This window comes from Carcharhinus amblyrhynchos, chromosome 9 (genome assembly GCF_965287045.1).
Source record: "Carcharhinus amblyrhynchos chromosome 9, sCarAmb.v2.hapA, whole genome shotgun sequence".
NCBI classification, from domain to species: Eukaryota; Metazoa; Chordata; class Chondrichthyes; order Carcharhiniformes; family Carcharhinidae; genus Carcharhinus; species Carcharhinus amblyrhynchos.
Genome location: NC_137332.1, coordinates 109,796,770 through 109,821,639, shown reverse-complemented (window position 1 = coordinate 109,821,639; position 24,870 = coordinate 109,796,770). Strand labels below are relative to the sequence as shown.

The window sequence follows — 24,870 nt, the reverse complement described above, 5'->3', positions numbered from 1 at the left end:
CCCTGAGGTGTGGTGTCCGGTACTGCTCAGTTTTCCAGTGTTTCCTAGAATCAGGCTCGAGGGGCTGAATGGCCTCATTCTGATGCTGTGTTTCTGAACAGTTTATCTTTTCAATTCAGTTTTTAAAATGGACCAGCAATTAAATTAAATGCAGTGAAGAGAAAACCCTTCGCTGGGCCAGAATCGTGTTTGAAATTCCAACGCGATTTCCTTCAGCGTGATCTGGGAGTTATCCCGTCAGAGATTCCGCCTTTTGGAACACACAGGATGGAAGGCACATGGCCTATGGGGGAGAGAAGTTTCTCCCTGCCTGCTTGCCATCCTGGCTTTGAAATACCTGATCGCTGCGAGGTTGTGCCTTGCCCTTCAATAACTTGTCCGTCTATTTAAGCACAACATTGCCCACATCCTGGGATCCCACCGGGAGGCAGGAAGATCGGAACGAGCTACGGAATCGGTGACAAGGTGGAGTATGCCTGTAACGGTGGCCTAGCGCTGGTGGGATCGAGCAAGAGAGAATGCCTGGAGTCGAAGGAGTGGACAGGAAGTGAGCCCAACTGTCAGCGTGAGTATCAATCAGAGTTAAACAACATTTTTTAATTTTATTGGGACGTGGTGGGCTGGCTGGCCAGCATTTATTGCCAGTCCCTAGTTGCCTCTGGAGGGTAGTTGAGAGCCAATCACCTTGCTATGGAGTCACATGTAGGCCAGACCTGGTAAAGATGGCAGATTTCCTTCCCTAAAGGGAGGAAACTGACCATCTGTGGTGTTGAAGATGATGAGGGGCATGGTCAGGGTGAACAGAGGCTTTTCCCTTAGCTGAAGGGTCAGTCACGAGGGGACACAAGTTAAAAGTGAGGGGGATGGGAGGTTTAGGGGTAAAACCTTTTTACTCAGGGTGGTGATGGTCTGGAATGCGCTGCCTGGGAGGGTGGTGGAGGTGGCATGCATCACATCCTTTAAAAAGTACCTGGATGAGCCCTTGGCACAGGCGGAGCAGACTCGATGGCCAAGTGGCCTAATTCTGCTCCTATCTTTTATGATTTATGATCTTATGATAACATTCAGGACTATGGGCCAAGTGCTGGGAAATGGGATTAGGTGGGCAGGTCAGGGAATTTGATGCGTTGGTGCAGATGGGCCAAGGGCCCCTTTTGCACTGTCACATTCTGTGAAGGGCATTAGTGAACCAGATGAGTTGTTCCAATAGTCAACAATGGTTTCATGGTCATCAGTAGACTCTTAATTCCAGATTTTTTTTTTATATAGAATTCAAACTCTACCATCTGCCGTGGCGGGATTTGAACCTGGGTCCCCAGAACATTAGCTGAGCTTCTGAATTAATAGTCCAGCCATAATGCCACTAGGTCATCATATTATGAGGAGCATGGAAAGAATGGATAGTTGGAGTCTCTTTCCCAGTGTGGGAATGTCAATTACTAAGGGACACAGATTTAAGGTTAAAAAGGGAAATGTTTAAAGGAGATGTGAGAGGCAAGTTTTTGTTAGACAAAGGGTAGAGGAGGTGGCAGAAGCAGATACAATAGCAACGTTTAACAGGCATCTCTGACAAATACATAAATAGGCAGGGAATAGAGTGATACAGACTACATAGAAGCAAAATCTCATTAGTTGAAAAAAAAGACATCGTGTCAGCACAGGCTCGGTGGGCTGAAGGGCCTGTTCCTGTGCTGTACTCTTCTTTGTTCTTTGCATGGTTCCTTGGGATCCATCTCAGTCTCTAGAGCAAGGAGGCTCGCTACCTGTCCCCAATCCCGCCACAGATGTTTGACATGACATCCCGTTGGTAATATGGACCGCTTTGCCCAACTGCTGTGTGCCAGTGTTTGTGCCCCAGTGAGGTTTTTTTTCACCTTATAAGTAGCAAATATTAGGCAAATAAAAGAAAGCAAACAACTCGAAAGTGGTCCTGTGGGGCAGTCACGTACCTGCCTCTGAGCCAGAGGGTCTGGGTCCCACACTGCAAAGGAATAATGTGACAAAGACCAGATGGTTGGGGGTGGGAACAAGGGAGGAATATGATAGTCATCACGTTACTAACCTGCTCATCTAGAGAACTGGGGCAACAAGTTGGAGTTTTGAGTAAAAATCCCATCAATTAGGTAATGAATCTGGAAGAAAATGCCCCTCTCGGTAATGATGATCAGAAAAACTTCGAGATTGCTGTAAAAAGAAAATCAATCTAGTTCACTGATATCCTTCAGGGAAGGAAATCTGCCTGATTACCTGGTCTGGCCTTACATGTGACTCGAGACCCACAGCGAAGTTTTTTTTATTCATTTGTGGGGCATGGGCGTCAGTAGCTGGCCAGCATTTATTGTCCATTCCTAGTTGCCCGAGGGCAGTTAGGAATTAACCACATTACTGTGGCTCTTGGAGTCACGTAGGCCAGACCAGCTAAGGATGGCAGATTTCCTTCCCTAAAGGAACATTAGTGAACCAGATGCGTTTTTGCGACAATCAATTATAGTTTTATGGTCACCATTATCAAGGCTAACTTTGTATTCCAGACTTATTAACCGATTTTAAATTCTTGGTGGGATTTGAAACTGTGTCCTCAGAAGAACAGCCTGGAGCTCTGGATTGCTAGTTCATAGTGTTACCACCACACCACAATCTATATCCTATATCCCTTTGCAGATGAGTCCTCCTCGAAACTTGTTCTGCAATCCATCATCATATCATTGGCAGATTTTGCTGCCATACAGTCGATCCCTTCACGCACGCCAGAGATGCTGTAACCCTGTGACTGGGTAACACAAACAAGCCCCATCTGTTTTAAGGGATTAATACTGAACCCGGTCTCCAAGGAGAACGCCCCCATCCACCCCCCCCTCCCCCGCCACCCTCAAATCGAAATAGTGCAGTGGGATATTTTAACACTTCCCTCAGTGAGAAGATGGGGTCTTTGCCTCAACTCAAAGAAGGCACCTCTGACAGTGCAGCACCCCTCAACACTGTCGATCCCACTTCATCGAGGTTAAGGTTGAGGGGGGGCGGTGGGGGAGACGCTGGCATAGTTGCACTGTCACTTGACCAGTAATCCAGAGACCCAGGGTGAGATGTGGGGAACACAAAAACAGAAAATGCTGGAAAAATCTCAGCAGGTCCGACAGCATGTGTGGAGAGAGAAACACAACCAACGTTTTGGTTCTGGGTGACCCTTAGTCAGTTATGAGAACCCGAGTTCAAATTCCACCATGGCAGATGATAAAATCTAAATTATATTAGATCAAAATCTGACCATGAAACCATTATTGATTGTAAAAGTCCATCCACTTTGCTAATGTCATTTCCCTGGTCTGGTCTTCATGTGACTCCAGATCCACCAGAGAGCGGTTGACTGTCAAACACCCTCTGAAATTTTGATTTGACTTGATTTATTATTGTCACATGTATTAGGATACAATAAAAAGTATTGTTTCTTACGTGCTATACAGACAAAGCTTACCGTTCGTAGAGAATGAAAGGAGAGGGTACAGTCATAGTTAGGGTGTAGGGAAAGATCAACTTAGCATGAGGTAGGTCCATTCAAAAGTCTGATGGCAGCAGGGAAGAAGCTGTTATTGAGTCGATTGGTACGTGACATCAGATTTTTGTACTTTTTTCCCGATGGAAGAAAGTGGAAGAGAGAACATCCGGGGCGCCTGGGGTCCTTAATTATGCTGGCTGTTTTACCGAGGCAGCGGGAAGTATAGACAGACTCAGTGGACAGGAAGCTGGTTTGTGTGATGGACTGGGCTACATTCACAACCCATTGTAGTTTCTGTGGTTGTGTTTTTCTTTCTCTGCAAATATCAGAACTGCTGAGATTTTCCCAGGATTTTCAGAGCAAGAGCCATTCCAAACTGTGATACAACCAGAAAGAATACTTTCTATGGCGCGTCTGTTAGCGAGAGTTGTAGCCAAATTTAAATGGAAGGCAGTTAGAATTGGGCAATAAATGCAGGGCCCAACTTTGATGCCCCCATCCTGTAAATAAAGAAAAATAATCATTTGTTTGACATCTTTGATAGGAGGGATGGGCTGAGGATTCATTCCACTCCCACATCAGTCGCTAAGGCATGATTTTGAGGAGGATTTCACTCAGATTTGTAGGTTGAGGGTGATGAAGCAAGGTTCCATTCAGAAAGATTGAGAGGCGTAGTGGTGGCAATTTCACTACAGTAGCAATCCGCAAGCCCAGGCTAATGCCCGGTCATCAAGGATTCATCATATCCCACCATAGCAACTGAATTGAAATTCATCTCATTAATCTGGAAAGTTAGTGTCAGATGTGGTCACCACAAAACCATTGTGGAATCGCATAAACTATCTAGTTTGCTGTTGTCCTTTGGTGAAGTAAATCTGCTGTCCTTACCTGGTCTGGCCTACTTGAAACTCCAAACCCACAGAAATGGGGCTGCACGGTGGCAATGGGTGACGCATTGGCCCAGTGGTTAGCACCATTGCCTCGCAGCATCAGGGACCCGGGTTCAATTCCCATCTTGGGTCACTGTGTGAAGTCTGCACACTCTCCCTGTGTCCACATGGGTTTCATCCGGGTGCTCTGGTTTCCTCTCATGTCCTAAAGATGTGCGGGTTAGGTGGATTGGCTGTGCTAAACTGCCCCTTAGTGTCCCAAGACGTGTCAATTTGGTGGAATAGCCGTGGTAAACTGTTCGTTAGTGTCCCAAAAGGTGTAGGTTAGGGGGATTAGCCATGGTAAACTGCACCTTAGTGTCCCATGTTGTGTAGGTTAGGTGGATTAGCCAGAGTAAATTGCCCCTTTAGTGTCCAAGATATGTAAGTAAGGTGGATTAACCGTGGTAAACTGCACCTTTAGTGTCCAAGATATGTAGGTTAGGTGGATCAGCCATGGTAAACTGCCCCTTAGTGTCCCAAGATGTGTAGGTTAGGGGGATTAGCAGTGGTAAACTGCCCCTTAGTGTCCCAAGATGTGTAGGTTGGTAGGATTAGCTGGGTAAATATGCTGGATTATGGGATAGGGCCTGAGTAAAATGCTTTACTGGAGAGTCGGTGCAGATTTGATGGGCCAAATGGCCTCCTCCTGTACTGCATGGATTCTATGTTGTTGAATCTTATCAGCCCTCTGAAATAGTGCAACGAGCCACTGCGTTCAAGGGCCGTTAGGGATGAGCAACATATGCTGACCCAGCCACTGACGCCCACATCCCACGAGAGAACCAGTAAAAAAATTGGCGCAGTCAACGTACAGGAAACCAATGGGAAAGTGGAATCACTCTTTTCTCTGCAGATAAAAACTCCTTCGACAGCCCGGAAGAAGTAGCGGCAGCTTTCACAGCTTCTTTCACCAATATGCTGGGCATGACTCGAACCCGAAACGCAAAGAATTCAGGTACGTCATCTCTCATTCTTCCTTAATATGTTAACCCATCCCCTCCCTAATCCTTCCCTTTGCCCAATATCTTATCATCCAGATAAAAGCAAAATACTGCTGGAATCTGAAACAAAAACTGAAAATGGCTGTAATTTGGGAGAGGAGAGTGTGCAGCGGGATCTGAGTGTCCTGGTGCACCAGTCGCTGAAGGTAAGCGTGCAAGTGCAGCAGGCAGTAAAGAAGGCAGATGGTATGTTGGCCTTCATTGCGAGAAGTTTTGAGTACAGGATCAGGGATGTGTTGTTGCAGTTATACAAAGCCTTGGTGAAGCCACACCGAGAGTATTGTGTGCAGTTTTGGTCTCCTTTTCTGAGGAAGGATGTTCTTGCTCTCGAGGGAATGCAATGAAGGTTTACCAGGCTGATTTCGGAGATGACGGGACTGACGTATATGGAGAGGTTGACTAGGTTAGGATTGTTTTCGCTGGAGTTCAGACAAATGAAGGGGGGGATCTCATGGAGACTGATAAAATTCTAACAGGACTAGACAGGGTAGAATCAGGGAGGATGGTAGGGGTGTCCAGAACCAGCGGTCAAAGTCTTGGGATTCGGGTAGACCAGTTAGGACGGATGTGAGGAGACATTTCTTCACCCAAAGACTGATGAGCCTGTGGAATTCATTACCACAGGAAGTAGTTGATGCCAAAACATTGAATGTATTCAAGAGGTGGTTAGATATGGCAATTGTGGCAAAGGGGATCAAAGGTTATAAGGAGAAAGCAGTATTAGGCTATTGAGGTGGACTTTCAGTCATGATCTTAATGAACGGCAGAGCAGGCTCGAAGGGCCGAATGGCCTCCTCCTGCCTCTATCTTCTATGTTTTTATGGTAAATTCTCAGCAGGTCTGACAGCATCTGTGGAGAAGGAGAATAGAGCCAACATTTCCCATCTGGATGATTCTTCATCCCATCCAAACTTGAAACGTTGGCTCTATTCTCTCTCCACAGATGCTGTTAGACCTGCTGAGATTTTCCAGCATTTTCTGTTTTTGTATCTCATCATCTAGAACTTTCACTTCAAGGGGCAGGACACATTGTCCCAACTACTGGAAAATGAATGAACATATAAGATCATAAGATATAGGAACAGGAGGAGGCTATTTGGCTCTTCAAACTTGCTGCACTATTCAATGAGATTTGGACGGCTTGGTGACACACAGTGATGAGGACTGCAGCCTCATGGCACCAGGGATCTGGGTTCAATTCCCGGCCTTGGGCCACTGTCTGAGTGGAGTTTGCACATTCTCCCCATGCCTGCGTGGATTTCCTCCCACAGTCCAAAGATGTGCAGGTTAGGTGGATTGGCCATGCTAAATTCTCCCTCTAGTGTCCAAAGATAGAACAAAGAAAACTACAGCACAGGAACAGGCCCCTTTGGCCCTCCCAAGCCTGCACCGACCATGCTGCCTGTCTGAAATAAAACCCCCTACCCTTCCGGGACCATATCCCTCCATTCCCATTCTATTCATGTATCTTTCAAGCTCCTTAAAAGTCATTATTGTACCTGCTTCCACTACCTCCCTGGCACCCAGCAGCCTCTATGTAAAAACTTGCCTCCTTTAAACCCTGCCTCTCACACCTTAAACCTATTTCCCCAGTGACTGACCCTGGGAAAAAGCTTCTGACTATCCACTCTGTCCATGCCCCTCATAATCTTGTAGACTTCTGTCAGATCACCCCTCAACCTTCATCTTTCCTGTGAGAACAAAGCAAGTACTTCCAACCTCTCCTCATAGCTACTACCCTCCATACCAGACATCATCCTGGTAAGTCTTTTCTGTACCCTCTACAAAGCCTCCACATCCTTCTAGTAGAGTGGCGACCAAGATTGAACACTATATTTCAAGTACAGCCGAGCTAAGGTTCTATAAGGCTGCAACATGACTTGTCAATGTTTAAACTCACTGTCCCGGCTGATGAAGGCAAGCATGCCGTATACCTTGACTACCTTCTCCACCTGCATTGCCACTTTCAGTGACCTGTGTACCTATACACCAAGATCCCTCTACCTATCAATACTGTTAAGGGTTCTGTCATTTACTGTATATTTCTTATGTGCATTCGACCTTCCAAAATGCATTACCTCATATTTGTCTGGATTAAACTCCATCTGCCATCTCTCTGCCCAAGTCCCAACCAATCTATATCCTTCTGTATCCTCCAACGGTCCTCATCGCTTTCCGCAATTCCACCAACATTTATGCCATCTGCAACTTACTAATCAAACCAGTTACAGTTTCCTTCAAATCATTTGTGTATATATATTACAAACAGCATCAGTCGTGTGTCGGTTATGTGGATTGGCCCTGCTAAATTGCCCCTCAGGTGTCCAACGATGTATAGGTTAGGTGGATTGGCTGTGCTAAATTGTCCCTTAGTGTCCAAAGATGTGTAGGTAAGTGGATTGGTCACCTCAACTGCTTCACTGGGCAGGGGAGTAGTTCCCTGGGACTGCTTCCCAGGGAAGTTACAAAGGTAACTTTCCTGTAACCCCTTACAGGGCTTACAGGGATGGGGTGGGCCTGGATTTGATGCAGACTTAATGGGTTGAATGGCCTCCTGCTGCACTGTAGGGATTCTGTAATTCTTCCATTCTATTTATGCAATTAAGCAATCGTTTAAAGAAAAGGGATAAAATGAGAAATGCAAGTTTGTTTAATTGCTGCTAAAGTTATTTTTTCCCTGGGTTTCGCTTGTAGCCGTGTCCACTGAGCTTGACTTCTGAATGACAGAGACTCCACGACAATGCCAAATGGTTGGCAGTTTGGTGGGGTTCTATCATCTAACTTGGCATTCAAGTTGCCTGCTTGTGTCCAAAGGCAATTAAACACTGTTGGGGCACCGGGTTTCATGACGAAACTGTGTTGGTGAGGAGGTGTAGGGGGCATCAGTGCAGACTGTGTCAGGGGGTGCTTGGCACCCATTGGAATTGGGCCGTGTGCCTTCTGTCCCACAGAATTCCTTACCCCTAAGTGCCAACACATTCCATAACATTCTGTCTCTGACTACCTCCTCCACAGGTACTACTGCCCGTAAAATTACCCTCAGCAAGGATGCACCTCTTCATGTCTACATCCTTCTGGATGCTTCCGAAAGCGTCGGTAAAGAATATTTCAATGATGCCAAGAAAGTGGCTGAGAACCTCATCGACAAGGTAAGGGAAGAATTACCATCGGCAAGTGGCCTAACTTGAACACTGAAGCAAAAACATTTACTTTGCTCTGGATTTTATGGGACACAATTGCTTCAGATAAAAGCAGCCCCGATTGATTGCCACCCCATCCACCACGTCATACGTTCAACCCCCCACCACTGACACACAGCGTCAGCCCTGTGTAGCATCTACAAGATGCACTGCAGGAACTCACCAAGGTCCCTCAGGCAGCACCTTCTGAACCCACAACCATCTAGAAGGATAAGATCAACAGATACCTGGGAGCACCACCACCTGGAGGTGTCCCCCCCCCCGCCGCCCAAGACACTCACTTGGAAATATCTCAGCCGCTCCTTTGCTGTCACTGAGTCAAAATTCTGGAACTCTGTCCCTGACCTTACTGTAGTCGTACCTGTACCAGACGCGGTTCATGAATGTGACTCATCACCACTTTATTGAGGGCAATTAGAGGTGAGCAACAATGGGCACAGTGGCACAGTTCTTTGTACTGCTGCCACACAGCGCCAGGGACCCGTGTTTGATTCCTAGCTTGAGTCACTGTCAGTGCAGAGTTTGCACGTTGTCCCCGTGCCTGTGTGGGTTTCCTCCCACAGTCTAAAGATGTGCAGATTAGGTTGATTGGCCATGATAAATTGCCCCTTAGTGTCAGGAGGATTAGCAAGGCAAATATGTGGGGTTAAAGGAATAGGGCCTGGGTGGGATTGTGGTTGGTGCAGATTCGATGGGCCGAATGGCCCCCTTCTGTACTGTAGGGATTCTATGAAGTGTTTTCATCAATGGTCTTATTCCATGAATGAATAAGAGGAGAAAGTTTTATTATTCTCGTGCCCCTGGACTGAGAGTTTTTCTTTTTGCCTCCTAGATTGCAAGTTTTGATGTTTGGCCAAGGTTTGGGGTTATATCGTATGCATCGAAGCCAATCGTGATAGCTAACATCTATGAAGACAGTGAATCCAGCGCTGATGACGCTATTAACCTGTTAAGGGAATCGGAGAAGGCGACCTATGAAAGTGAGCTGCGCTTTGAGGAAGGAGTGCAGTTGACTATCCATTAATGCCTCAGAAGAACATACAAAATAAGAGCTGCAGTAGGCCATTCAGCTCCTGGTGTTTGCACAGCCATTCTCTACCTCAACCCGCGGCACAGTGGTTAGCACTGGCCACCTCGTAATGCCTGGGACCCGGGTTTGATTCCCGGCTTGCGTGTGCGCAGTCTGCGCTTTCTCCCGTGTCTGTGTGGGTTTCCTCTGGCTGCTCCGGTTTCCTCCCACAATCCAAAGATGTGCGGGTTAGGTGGATTGGCCCTGCTAAACTCTCTCTCAGTGTCAGGAGAAATTAGCAGGGTAAATACCTGGGGGTTACGTGGGATAGGACCTGGGTGGGATTGTTGTCAGCGTGGGTTCGATGAGCCGAATGGGCCACCTTCTGCACTGCACGGATTCTATGAACTCTCCTTCAGGAGACTGTGGCTTTGATTTCCTTGATATGCCCAACCCCTCCTCCACAAAAAGTTCTGAAATATCACCCCCACTCAGCCTTGTGAAACTGGGGTTGATTAATTGACGGAAATGGGCTTATGGAAAAATAGAAGGGACAAATTTTGTCTATTATAAAGTCCCCACAGTGGGAGGCCATTTGGCCCATCGGACCTGCACCAACAACAATCCCACCCTATCCCTGTAGCCCCACCCTGCTCATTGCCCTGACACTAAGGGGCAATTTAACATGGCCAGTCAACCTAACCTGGACATCTTTGGAGTGTGGAACGAAACCGGAGCACCCGGAGGAAACTCATGCAGACTTGGGGAGAACATACAAATTCCACATGAACAGAGGGTGAACTGAGGTGGGAATTGAACCCTAGCGCTGCGAGGAACATGTGCTAACCACTGTGCCACCCCAATCTGGCCCATGATCCCATCCTGCCAGCCCAACGAAGGGGAAATTCAAGATACCGTCTCCAGTTTTGAACATGTGGCAGGAAGAAACGGGTTGTCCCCTCCTCCCCCACTGTGCGATGCTCCCTGATACCTCCCTGCAGTTCACCTTTCTCTCTCCTCATTTCACGCTCGCTCCTGTGCCCTGTTCTTTCCCGACTTCTTGCTCCCTCCCCAATCTGTTACGCTGTTCACCTCTTGTGGCTGCCAGTGGCCCAGCTATTACTGCCAAGACATGGAGCAGTGTTTTGGACACCATCTCGGATACAATGTTCAGCTGCGGACATCACACCGAAAGAAAGGATGCTGAGAGGGCTGGCCATCAGCCCGAGACATAAACTGATGCTTTTTTCCTCTTTGTCTCCACAGATGCTGTCAGATCTGTTGAGTATTTCCAGAATTTCCTGTGTCTGTTGAATGATGTATAGGTCTTGGAATCAGGTTCAACAGAGTGATGACCAACAGTTATGAGGAGGAGTTACATAAATTGTATTCTCCCAGAGACATTGATGGACTGATCCAATTAAAGGGAGGCAATGGCAGAGTAGTCTTATTGCTAGACTGTTAATCCAGAAACTCATTTAATGTTCTGGGGACTTGGGTCTGAATCCCGCCATGGCAGGTGATGGATTTTAAATTCAATAACAAATATCTGGAATTAAGAATCTACTGATGACCATGAAACCATTGTCGATTGTCAGAAAAACCCATCTGGTTCACTATTGTCCTTTAGGGAAGGAAATCTGCCGCCCTTACCCTGTCTGGCCTACATGTGACTCCAGATTTACAGCAATGTGGTTGACTCTCAACTGCCCTTGGCAACTAGGGACGGGCAATAAATGCTGGCCAGCCAGCGATGCCCACGACCCACGAATGAATTGAATTAAAATTATAAAAATTGGTTGGGAGTAAACCAGAGGGATACTTTTTTGGTGGTGGGAAGGGCCTGGACAATGGTACCTAGAAGCAGAGAATCCCAACAGTGCAGATGGAGGCCATTCAGCCCATTGAGGCTGCACTGACAACAATCCCACCCAGAACCAATCCATGTAACCTTGCGTATTTACCCTGCTAGTCCCCCTGACACAAAGGGGCAATTTAGCATGGCCAATCCACCTACCCTGCACATCACTGGACTGTGGGAGAAAACTGGAGCACCAGGACGAAACCCATGCAGACACGGGGAGAATGTCCAAACTCCACACACAACCCGGCTGTGAGACAGCTGTGCTATCCATTGTGCCACTCAGATGAACTCGTTCAGAATTTTGTCGGTTTCAATGAAATTGCCTCTCATTCTTCTTAACTCCAAAGTATATAGACCCAGCCTCACTCAGCCTCTCATCAAAGGACAACTTCCTGATCCCAATTTAGGGACCAATTTAGTGAATTTTTGCTGTACCACCTCCAGAGCAAGCACGTCCTGTCGTAGTAATTGAGATCTAAGTAGCACTTGTCATTCCAGATGTGGTCTCATCAAATCCCTGCAGCCCACTTGATTGTCATCACATCCACAAACATCCACTCTGTCCACCACCGATGCTCAGTAGCAGCAGTGTACCATCTACAAGATGCACTGCTGCAAATCACCAAAGGTTCATGGACAGCACCTTTCAAACCCATGATCACTCTTATCTTGAAGGACAAGGGCAGCAGGTACATGGGAACAGCACTGCCCCCTCCAAGTTCCCCCTCCATTCCACTCATCATCCTGACTTGGAAATCTATTGCTGTTCCTTCATGGTCGCTGGGTCAAAATCCCTGGAATTCCCTCGCTAATGGCATTGTGGATCAACCCACAGCACGTGGGTTGCAGCGGTTCAAGAAGGCAGCTCACCACCGCCACAACGGCAACTAGGGATGGGCAATAAATGCTGGCTTAGCCAGCAACGCCCATTTTCCACGAATGAATTGAAAAAAATTTCAGCCTGTTACCAAGCCATTTTTATAAAAGTAAATCCCTTCTTTTGTTTCTTGTGTCTCGCAGTCCATGGTGATGAGAGAGGGACTAATATCTACGCAGCACTGAGAAAAGTCTTTGAAATAATGGTCCTAACAAGAGTCCGGTTTCGGAGTTCCTGGGACAAGATAAGATTTGTCACTGTATTATTTACTGACGGTGAGTGTGCTGCGATCCTGGGGAGTTTCTGCTGATGTGGTTGGGGGTGGGGGAAGGTGGAGGGAGGGCACAGGGAATCATTGAATCTCTACAGTGCAGAAGGAGGCCATTCAACCCATCGAGTCTGCACCAGCAACAATCCCATCCAGGCCCTATTGTAATCGCGCGTATTTATGTAGGTAAAATGTTAGAATCCGTCATCAAGGAGGAAATAGCGAGGCATCTTGAGGGGAATTGCTTGATAGAGCAGACGCAGCACGGTTTCGTTAAGGGGAAGTCGTGTCTGACAAATTTACTGGAGTTCTATGAGGATGTGTCTAGGGCGGTGGATACAGGAGAGCCGGTGGATGTGGTCTTTCTTGATTTTCAGAAGGCGTTTGACAAGGTACCTCACAAGAGGTTATTGCAGAAGGTCAGGGGACATGGAGTTGGGGGTAGGGTGTTAGCGTGGATAGAGGATTGGTTGTCAAATAGGAGGCAGAGAGTGGGCGTCAATGGGTGCTATTTGGATTGGCGGTTGGTGACTAGTGGAGTGCCCCAGGGGTCAGTGCTGGGGCCTCAGCTATTTACCATTTATATAGATGATCTGGAGGAGGGAACCGAGTGTAGGGTGTCGAAATTTGCTGATGACACCAAGATTGGTGGAACGGCAAATTGTGCAGAGGGTGTGGAGAGTCTGCAGAAGGATCTAGATAGGCTGGGCGAATGGGCCAGGAACTGGCAAATGGAATGTGATGTTAGCAAGTGCGAGGTGGTCCACTTTGGTAGGAATAATGGTAGGAAGGATTATTACTTACGTGGAGAAAAACTGCAGCAGGCGACGGTGCAGAGGGACCTCGGGGTCCTTGTGCATGAGTCGCAAAAACCCAGCTTGCAGGTGCAGCAGGTGGTCAGGAAGGCGAATGGGATGCTGGCCTTCATAGCGAGGGGGATTGAATATAAAAGTAGGGAGGTCTTGCTGTGGCTGTATAGGGCATTGGTGAGGCCGCAGCTGGAGTACTGTGTGCAGTTTTGGGCGCCGTACTTATGCAAGGATATTTTGGCCTTGGAGGGAGTGCAGAGGAGGTTTACTAGGCTGATGCTGGGGTTGAGCTATGAGGAGAGGCTGAATAAACTAGGATTGTACTCGTTAGAGTTTAGAAGAATGAGGGGAGATCTCATTGAGACGTATAAGATGATGAATGGGATGGATAGGATAGAGGTGGAGAGACTCTTCCTGCTCAGAAAGGACAGTAGGACTAGGGGGCACAGCCTCAAGATAAAGGGGGGGCGGTTTAGAACGGAGTTGAGGAGGAACTTCTTCACTCAAAGGGTAGTGAATCTCTGGAATTCTCTGCCCGTTGAAGTGGTGGAGGCTACCTCGCTAAATATTTTTAAGACGCGGGTTGATGGGTTTTTGATAAGAGAGGGGATTAAGGGTTATGGGGAGAGGGCGGGAATGTGGAACTGAGCCACGACAGATCAGCCATGATCTTATTGAATGGCGGGGCAGGCTCGAAGGCCTAGATGGCCTACTCCTGCTCCTATTTCTTATGTTCTTATGTTCTTTATGTTTCATCCCTCTGAGACACAGGTCAATTTAGCATGGCCAATCAACATAACCTGTACATCTTTGGACTGTGGGAGGAAACTGGTGCATCCGGAGGAAACCCATGCAAACATGGGGAGAACATGCAAGCTCCACACAGACAGTCACCCAAGGCCGTAATTGAACCCGGGTCCCCGGAGCTGTGAGGCAGCAGTGCTAACCACTGTGTCGTAATGGGGTGGAGTGGGTCAATCTAACAGGGGCATAATTGAACCACTCCACATTGACCTGGCTGCAAGCAGTTGCCACAAGCTCAAGGCAGCTGGCACCATGCTTGTTCCAGCCATCAGTGACTTGCCCCTATGCCCCTGGTTATCAGATTCAATCTTCAACCACTTTCCCTCATTTTATCTTATCATTGCCCCCTCCCCACCCTTGGTTCTTATCATAGAATCCCTACAGTGCAGAAAGAGGCCATTTGGCCCATCAAGCCTGCACTGACCACAATCTCACCCAGGCCCTACTTCCATATCCCTACCCACTAATCCCTCTATGCATCTCAGGACACTAAGGGGCAATTTTAGCATGGCCAATCAACCTAACCCGCACATCTTTGGATTGTGGGAGGAAACCGGAGGAAACCCACGAGGGGAATGTGCAAACTCCTCACAGACAGTGACCCAAGCCGGGAATCGAACCCAAGTCCCTGGAGCTGTGAAGCAGCAGCGCTAACCATAGTGCTACTGTGCTGCCCTCTCACCCTTATGCCCCCTCACCCCACACCAGCAACCATAGTGTACACTGTGGTTGCAGTGTGTATGTGGGTACAACCTAATGCAGTTGTTCTCAACCAGTGTGCACAACCCCCCCTCATCCCCACCCTAGCACCCCCCGTGCCCTCCCAAATGTGTTGCAAAAAAAAATTCAAAATTCATATAGTTGATCTAAAACCAACCTTTGTCTGCGGTTGGCATAGAGTCATAGAAGTTCACAGCATGGTAATGGGCCCTTCAGCCCAACTTGTCCATTCTGCCCAGTTTTTACCAATTGCCTGTGTTTGGCCCATATCCCTTGATACCCATCTTGCCCATGTAACTGGCTAAACGTTTTTTAAAGGACAAAATTATATCCGCCTCTACTATTACCTCTGGCAGCTTGTTCCAGCCACTCACCACTCTCTGAGTGCGACATTTACCCCTTTAAACCCTTTTGTATCTCTTCCCCCCCCCCCTCACCTTAAACCTACGGCCTCTGGTTTTAGACTCAAAGACTATCTACCTTATCCATGGACCTCATTATTTTTTACACTTCTTTACGATCACCCTGAAGCCTCCTATGTTCCAAGGCAAAAGGTCCCAGTCTATCCAGCCTCTCCTTATAATTCAAACCATCAAGTCCTGGGTAACTTCCTACTATTTTGACCAATGGCCTGACATATCATTCAAGGCTATGGGCCAAGTGCTGGTGAAAGGGATCAGTTGGGAGATCAGGTGTTGCTCGAGTGTTGGTGCAGACCCGATGGGCTGAAGGACTCTTCTGCACTATATATTGCTACGATTCTCCTGCACACACGCCGGCTGGAGAAAAGCTGCACATCCATGGTTTACATTTTTTCTGTTGGTCAGGCCCACGCGCGTGACCATCGGGGACTTGGAGCTGAAGACCCCAGACCCCATGCCTCTGCAACTCGAAAATGTCACCTGAACCCTGGGAGAAACAGGGAGAGGTTTAAAAAGAAAATACAGGGAGAAGTTAAAAAATTAAGCTCCAAGTAAGGGAAGAAAACAGAGAAAATAGGAGGCTTGCTTCAGTATTTTTTTAATTGTATTACAGAGGTGTGCCATAAACCCACTGATTTAAAGGATGCACTGGACTAAATACACATGGGCACATGCAGACCGTCCATAAACTCAGAGCAATCACTCCCTCCTCCGCCGATGCATAGTGGCAGCCATGTGTACCATCCGCAAGATGCGCTGCAGCAACTCAGCAAAGCTTCTTTCCGACCAGTTGCCTCTACCACCTCGAAGGGCAGTAGATGCATGGTAATGCTGCATGTTGCCCTCTGAGTCACTTGCAATCCTGACTTGGAAATATATCGGCTGAACCTTCAGGGGTCAAAATCCTGGCATTCCCTCCTTAACGGCACTGTGGGTGTAGCTGCACCTCGGGGACTGCAGTGGGTTCAAGAAGGCAGCTCGCCACCACCTTCTCAAGGGGCAGTGAGGGATGGGCAGTAGATTCTGGCCAAGCCAGCCACACCCACATCCCATGCATGAATTAAAAAAAAATGTTGGCTATGATGTATTTGGGACATTCTTGGTGCTGTTCAATGGCAAGGTTTTTGTTTCTTGAACATTCCTTTTGTATTTCAGGAAAAGCAAACATGGGGGGCAATCCCAAATTCGCTGTCCAGGATATAAAGAACTTCGTAGAGAATCAAAATAAATCGGAAGATTACCTTGGTGAGCATTCTCTGCAGCATTTCATTTGATCTCAAGCCCAATATGAAGTTAGCCTAGACCCCAATTTTTCCTTTTGATTTTGGCATTAGGATGAGCACAAGGTGTTTTCCTCCAGGTATGATTCACATAACCCACTTGGGAGCTTTTATCAAAACCATTTAAGAACACAGAATATAACAAAAAGAATTAGTATAACTGTTTCCAATTAAAACATTCAAATATGACAAAGTATAATTGTCAACGGCTGTCTATCTCTGTTGTTCCAATTTAAAGAGATATTCTCAGAGATATACACCCTTCTTCAGAATTAGTTTGCACAAAAAAAAACAAGTGTGCTCATTTTAACTCTTCTGGGCAAAGATCTAGACAACTGATTCCAAAGAAGGATATATCCCCAAACTGCAGAACTTCATTCAGAGAAATAAACTGAGTCTATATCTGTGCATTAAAACCTATCCAATTTTCAATTGCAAGTCATAGGTTCAACTGAATGGTTGCAGCACAGAAAAAGAGCTTTCAGTCCATCATATCCATACTGGCTATTCACAGAACTATTTAGCTAATTCCAGTCGGCCACACTTTCTCATGGACCAGATTTGGTCAGATGGTGATGTCAATCACAAAGGAGGGAAATAAGAGGAAAAAAAATCAGACACCAGATTAAGATGCACCACAGCAATTCACCAAGGCTCCTTCGACAGCGTCTTCCAAACCCACATCCTCTATCACGTGGAAGGACAAGGGTATCAGACGCGATTTCTTCTCTAAGCCGTACATTGTCATTACTTGGAAATGGACTTCAATTCCTTTACTATCCAAAGATGTGTGGGTTAGGTTGATTGGCCATGCTAAAATTGCCCCTTAGTGTCCTGAGATGCATAAGTTAGAGGGATGAGTGGGTAAATGTGTAAGGATATGGGAATAGGGCCTGGGTGGGATTGTGGTCGGTGCAGACGCGAGGGGCCGGATGGCCTCTTTCTGTACTGTAAGGATTCTATGATTCTATTGCTGGGCCGAAATTCTGGATCTCCTTTCCAAAAGGTGCTGTGGGGTGGGCTTACTGGACCATGCCTGCCATAGTTCAAGAAGATGACTCACCACCGCCAGCTCAGTGGGTGAGCAGTAATGTCCACACCCTGTGAAATAATTTTTTAAAAAGGTCATGTTCAAACAAATGTTCCTGGTCCCCCCATGCCGACACTATAGTTAAGAAAGCCCATCAATGCCTGTACTTTCTCAGGAGGCTGAGGAAATTTAGCATGTCCTCTACGACTCTGACCAATCTTTTCGGGTGCACCATAGAAAGTACTCTTTCCGGATGTATCACAGCTTGGTATGGCTCCTGCTCTGACCAAAGACCGCAAGACACTACTAAAGGATTGTGAACATAGCCCAGTCTGTCACGCAAACCAGCCCATTGACTCTATCTACAATTCCTGCTGCCTTGGAAAAGCAGCAGCATAATCAAGGACCCTAGGCACCCCTGACATACTCTCTTCCACCTTCTTCCATCAGGAAAATGACACAAAAGTCTGAGATCACGTACCAACTGACTCAAGAACAGCTTCTTTCCTGCTGTCATCAGATATTTGAATGGCCCTATCATATATTAAGCTGATATTTCTCCACACCCTAGCTATGACTTTGAAACTATACTTTGCACTCTCTCACTTCCTTCGCCCCATGTACTCTGTGAACAAGTTTTTTTCCTGTACAACATGGGCAAGAAAAAATACTTTTCACTCTATTCCAATACATGTGACAAATCACATCAAACAACTTCAACAATCGCATCACTCTTTGGCTGACAAATCATCTTCTGTGTTCCTCGCATGAGGTAAGTCGCTCATTTGGAGTGCCAGCACAAATATGATGGGCTGAACAGCCTCCTTCACTGCTGTAACAAATCAATATTAAAGAAATATGAAGGAGGCAAGAGACCAAGGGTCAGGTATTTGCTATTCTGTAATCACTAAGGGTAACAGGTGACAGAATCCAGGAACCTGTAGGCATCATAGTCATAGGGGTTTACAGCATGGAAACAGGCCCTTTGGCCCAACTTGTCCATGCTGTCCTTTTTTAACCACTAAGCTAGTCCCAAATTGCCCATGTTTGGCCCATGTCCCTCTATACCCATTTTACCAATGTAACTGTCTAAATATTTTCAAAGACAAAGTAGAACCTGTCTCTACTACTACCTCTGGTAGCTCATTCCTGACATTCACCACCTGAGTTAAAAATTTGCCCTTCTGGACCCTTTTGTATCTCTCCCCTTAAACCTATGCCCTGTGGTTTTAGATTCCCCTACATTTGTGGAAAGATGTTGACTACCTAGCTGATCTATTATTTTATGGATCTCCAAGATCACCTGTAAGCCTCTTACACTACAGGGGAAAAAAGTCGCAGTCTATTCTTGTGTCTCCTTATAACTCAAACCATCAAGTCCCGGGAACATCCCAGTAAATCTTTTTTGCACTCGTTCTAGTTTAATGTGATTGCCCATCCTTCACCCCCATGGGTCAGTATTTACCATCTACTTCTCATTCTCTTCCAGATATGTATGCCTTTGGAGTGTCAGCTGATGTTGATAAGGTAGAACTGAACGAACTGGCTTCGCAAAAACCTGATGAGAAACATTACTTTACGATACGAAACACCTTAGAGCTGGTTAAATCTTTTGATGCTATATTAGGTATGGATTTTATTTTTCTGAACAATGTTCCCTGAATTAATACTCACTGAACAGCTGAACTCTGCTTGTTACTGTTATTCCATCTCGAAATTAGCAGAGTGCTTCATGATGGTTCGGGTCCAGGTCAAAGCAAATTTTATAGTCATCAATTGGACCAACAGTAGGTACTCAGCTGATAAAGAGGAGGTATTAGGAAGGCTGGTGGTATTAAAGTTGATAAGTCACTGGAGCCAGATGGAAAGAAAGTGATCGTGCAGAACACAGTACGGAAGCATTGGCTAGAATCTTTCAATTCTCCCTAGATATGGGACAGCAAGTGGTCATGATGTGGATATGCCAGCGTTGGACTGGGGTAAACACAGTGAAAAGTCTGACAACACCAGGTTTAAGTCCAACCGATTTATTTGATAGTAAACTCACTAGCTTTTGAGTTTTCCCACTTCTTCAGGTGAATGGAGAGTTCTGGCCTCAGACAGAGCATATAAAGCACAGACAGTTTACAGATTACTGATTAGAATGCGAATCATTACACCTAACCTGCTGTTCAAGACCTGAAGTGGCCAACAATGTGAGTGGAAGGAGCACTGATCACAGGTTAAAGAGATGCGCATTGTCTCCAGACAGTACAGTAAGTGAGGTTTTGCAAACCTAGGCAAGTCACGGGGGTTACAGATAGTGCGACATGAACCCAAGATCCCTGTTGAGACCATCCTCACTTACTGTACTGTCTGGAGACAATACACATCTCTTTAACCTGTGATCAGTTTTCCTTCCACTCACATTGTCGGCCACTTTAGGACTTGAACAGCAGGTTAGGTGTAAAGATTCGCATTCTAATCAGTAATCTGTAAACTGTCTGTGCTTTATATGCTCTGTCTGAGGCCAGAACTCTCCATTCACCTGAAGAAGAGGGAAACCTCGAAAGCTAGTGAGTTTACTATCAAATAAATCGATTGGACTTAAACCTGGTGTTGTCAGACTTTTTACAGCACGTGGTACCATGGAACAGGAGAACTGCAAATATTTCGCCCTTGTTCAAAAAGAAATGATAATACAGGAGAAAATTAACAGTCATGCACACAAATAGGGATTAATTAAGGAAAGTCAACACTGAAGCCAAACTGTGTGTGTGATGAAGTACTGATTAATGCTGGGTACAGGGATTAGTGAGTACAGATTACGGCTGGGTACAGGGATTAGTGAGTACAGATTACTGATGCGTACAGGGATTAGTGAGTACAGATTACTGATTGGTACAGGGATTAGTGAGTACAGATTACTGATGGGTACAGGGATTAGTGAGTACAGATTACTGATTGGTACAGGGATTAGTGAGTACAGATTACTGATGGGTACAGGGATTAGTGAGTACAGATTACTGATGGGTACAAGGATTAGTGAGTACAGATTACTGATGGGTACAGGGATTAGTGAGTACAGATTACTGATGGGTACAGGGATTAGTGAGTACAGATTACTGATGGGTACAGGGATTAGTGAGTACAGATTACTGATGGGTACAGGGATTAGTGAGTACAGATTACTGATGGGTACAGGGATTAGTGAGTACAGATTACTGATGGGTACAAGGATTAGTGAGTACAGATTACTGATGGGTACAGGAATTAGTGAGTACAGATTACTGCTGGGTACAAGGATTAGTGAGTACAGATTACTGATGGGTACAGGGATTAGTGAGTACAGATTACTGATGGGTACAGGGATTAGTGAGTACAGATTACTGCTGGGTACAGGGATTAGTGAATACAGATTACTGATGGGTACAAGGATTAGTGAGTACAGATTACTGCTGGGTACAGGGATTAGTGAATACAGATTACTGCTGGGTACAGGGATTTGTGAGTACAGATTACTGATGGGTACAAGGATTAGTGAGTACAGATTACTGATGGGTACAGGGATTAGTGAGTACAGATTACTGATGGGTACAGGGATTAGTGAGTACAGATTACTGCTGGGTACAGGGATTAGTGAATACAGATTACTGATGGGTACAGGGATTAGTGAGTACAGATTACTGATGGGTACAGGGATTATTGAGTGCAGATTACTGATGGGTACAGGGATTATTGAGAACTGATTACTGTTGGGTACAAGGACTATTGGGTATGATTACTGCTGGGTGCAGGGATTATTGAGTATGGATTACTGATGTGTACAGGAATTATTGAGTACAGATTACTGATGTGTACAGGGATTATTGAGTACTGATTACTGCTGGGTACAAGGATTATTGAGTACTGATTACTGGGTACAGGGATTATTGAGTACTGATTACTGATGGGTACAGGAATTACTGAGTACAGAGTACTGATGGGTACAGGGATTATTGAGTACAGATTACTGAAGGGTACAGTGATTATTGAGTACTGATTACTGCAGGGTATAGGGATTATTGAGTACAGATTACTGATGGGTACAGGGATTAGTGAGTACTGATGGATACAGGGATTATTGAGTACTGATTAATGCTGGGTACAGGGATTAGTGAGTACAGATTACTGATGGGTACAGGGGTTATTGAGCACCGATTACTGCTGGCTACAGGGATTAGTCAGTACTTGTTACTGATGGGTACAGGGATTATTGAGTACTGATTACTGCTGGGTACAAGGATTATTGAGTACGATTACTGCTGGGTACACGAATTATTGAGTACAGATTACTGATGGGTACAGGGATTATTGAGTACAGATTACTGATGGGTACAGGGATTATTGAGTACAGATTACTGATGGGTACAGGGATTGTTGAGTACAGATTACTGCTGGGTCCAGGGATTATTGAGTACTGATTACTGATGGGTACAGGGATTATTGAGTACTGATTACTGGTGGGTACAGGATGACTTATTACTGATGGGTACAGGATGATTGATTCGTGATGGGTACAGGATGATTGATTCGTGATGGGTACAGGATGATTGATTCGTGATGGGTACAGGATGATTGATTCGTGATGGGTACAGGATGATTGATTACTGATGGGTACAGGATGATCGATTACTGATGGGTACAGGATGATCGATTACTGATGGGTACAGGATGATCGATTACTGATGGGTACAGGATGATCGATTACTGATGGGTACAGGATGATCGATTACTGATGGGTACAGGATGATCGATTACTGATGGGTACAGGATGATTGATTACTGATGGGTACAGGATGATTGATTACTGATGGGTACAAGATGATTGATTACTGTTGGGTACAGGATGATTGATTACTGATGGGTACAGGATGATTGATTACTGATGGGTACAGGGATGATTGAGTATTGATTACTGATGGTACAGGAGACTCAGTGATGACGATTGATTGATTTTGGTGATTGTTGAGCTCCTTTTACTTTTGGGTTGTGTGAAATGTGAGTTCTAGTTAATGGAAGTTCCCACAAGATCTGTTGTGGATGTAGATGCTAAGAAGGATGTTGCTTTGCTTTACAGTGATTTAAACAAGTTGAGTGAGCGGCCAAAACACGGCTGCTGTAGTTATCCATTTTGGATGGAGAAAGAGCCTGCGAGAGTCTTAGTTCCCTGGTGATAGATTTGAAAGTGTTGACATACAAAGGGACCTGGTATATCAGTCACCTGAACCCAGCATGCACATACAGCAAACAGTTGGAAAGGTAAGTGTTACATGACCTTCATTGCAAGAGGACTTGAGGACAGGAGCAATAATGTCTTACTGGAGCTGTACAAGGCCCTTGGTGAGACCATACAGGAGTACAATGTGGCTGTATAGGGAAGCGTGCACTTGCCTTATGAAGAATGCAGTGATAGTTTGCCAGGCCGATTCCTGGGTTGGCAAGGTTGGCATTCGAGGAGAGATTGGGTCAGCTGAGCCTATATTCACTGGAATTTACAAGAGTGAGGGGGGATCTCATTGTAACAACAGGGCTGGACAGACTGGATGCAGAGATGTTGCTTCCTCTGGCTGGGGAAGAGGCTCTCGAACAAAGGAATCACAGTCTCAAGACCAGGACAGGCCATTTAGGACTGAGAAGAGGAGAAATTTCTTTCCACAGAAGGGTTGAACCTGTATATTTAAGAAACAATTTGATTTTTAGTCTCTAAAAGGGATTTGGGGAGAATACCGAGAGATTAAAGATCAGCCATGATCATTTAATTGAATCGCTACAGTACAGAAGGAGGCCATTTGGCCCATTGAGTATGTACAGACCACAATCCCACCCAGGATCTATCTGCATTACCTCATGCGATTAGCCTAGCATCCCGTAACACTAAGGGGCAATTAAGCATGGCCAATCCACCTAACCAGCATATCTTTGGACTGTGGGAGGGAATTGGAGCAACGCTGCACAGACACGAGGGAGAACGTGCAGCCTCCACACAGTCAGTGACCCAAGCCAGGAATCAAACCCAGCTCCCTGGCGCTGTGAGGCATCAGTGCTAACCACTGAGCCACCGTGCCGTCCCCATGTTGAATGGCGGAGACAGGCTCGCAGGGTCAAATGGCCTCCCTATGCTCCAAGTTTATATGTTGGTTACAATGATGGTTGAGTACAAACTATTGTTGGGTTGTGCTGCTTACTCTGACTGTTTGGTAAGTAGCTTTTTGGCATGCATCATTGCTAATCTTGCCCTGTTGATTGTTATATCAACGTCTGCTTCTTTTCTGTGTTCTTCTAGACTTTACCACAATTGGTGATCTGTGTGGGGTTGCTGACGAAAGTCCTGATGCTGCCTTCAGAAAGCGATACCCTTGGCACACTATGGTGGAAATGATGGTATGTTTTACACTTAATTGCAAAGGCAGAAGACTGTTATTTGATTTGATTTATTATTGTCATATGCATTAGTATACAGTGCAAAGTATTGTTTCTTGTTCTTCTCATACAGACAAAGCATACCATTCATACAGAAGCGAGACAGTACAGAATGCGGTGTTACAGTTGTAGCTAGGGTGTAGAGAAAGATCAACTTACTGCGAGGTAGGTCCATTCAAAAGTCTGACGGCAGCAGGAAAGAAGCTGTTCTTGAATCGGTCGGTATGTGACCTCAGACTTTTGTCCCTTCTTCCCAACGGAAGAAGGTGGAAGAGAGAATATCCGGGGTGCGTGGGGTCCTTAATTATGCTGGCTGCTTTGCTGAGGCAGTGGGAAGTGTAGACAGTGGCTATGAATGGGAGGCTGATTTGCGTGATGGATTGGGCTACATTCACAAACTTTCAAAGTTTCTTGTGGGTTTGCTCAGAGTAGGAGCCATACCAAACTGGGATGTAACCAGAAAGAATGCTTTGTATGGTGTATCTGTAAAAGTTGGTGAGAGTTGTAGCTGACATGCCAAATTTCCTTAATTTTCTGAGAAAGTAGAAGCGTTGGTGGGCTTTCGTAACTATAGTGTCAGCATGGGGGGATCAGAACAGGTTGTTGGTGATCTGGACACCTAATAGATTAAATCGTTCTGCTTCATCCTCGTTGATGTAGACAGGGGCATGTTCTCTTCTGCGCTTCCTGAAGTCGATAACAATCTCCTTCGTTTTATTG

General features: G+C 45.9%; 1 protein-coding gene across 1 annotated transcript in view; it reads left to right on the top strand.

Annotated features, from left to right (window-relative positions):
* Positions 1-24,870, top strand: part of LOC145348191 (complement factor B-like) — a 64,027-nt gene that overhangs the window by 16,214 nt on the left and 22,943 nt on the right. Inside the window, exons 4-11 of the mRNA XM_080196385.1 lie at positions 392-565; positions 5,279-5,380; positions 8,442-8,575; positions 9,459-9,606; positions 12,520-12,651; positions 16,555-16,644; positions 19,199-19,336; positions 24,014-24,111. Of these exons, the coding sequence (XP_080052511.1) occupies positions 392-565; positions 5,279-5,380; positions 8,442-8,575; positions 9,459-9,606; positions 12,520-12,651; positions 16,555-16,644; positions 19,199-19,336; positions 24,014-24,111 (1,016 nt within the window). The remainder of the gene's footprint in view (positions 1-391; positions 566-5,278; positions 5,381-8,441; positions 8,576-9,458; positions 9,607-12,519; positions 12,652-16,554; positions 16,645-19,198; positions 19,337-24,013; positions 24,112-24,870) is intronic.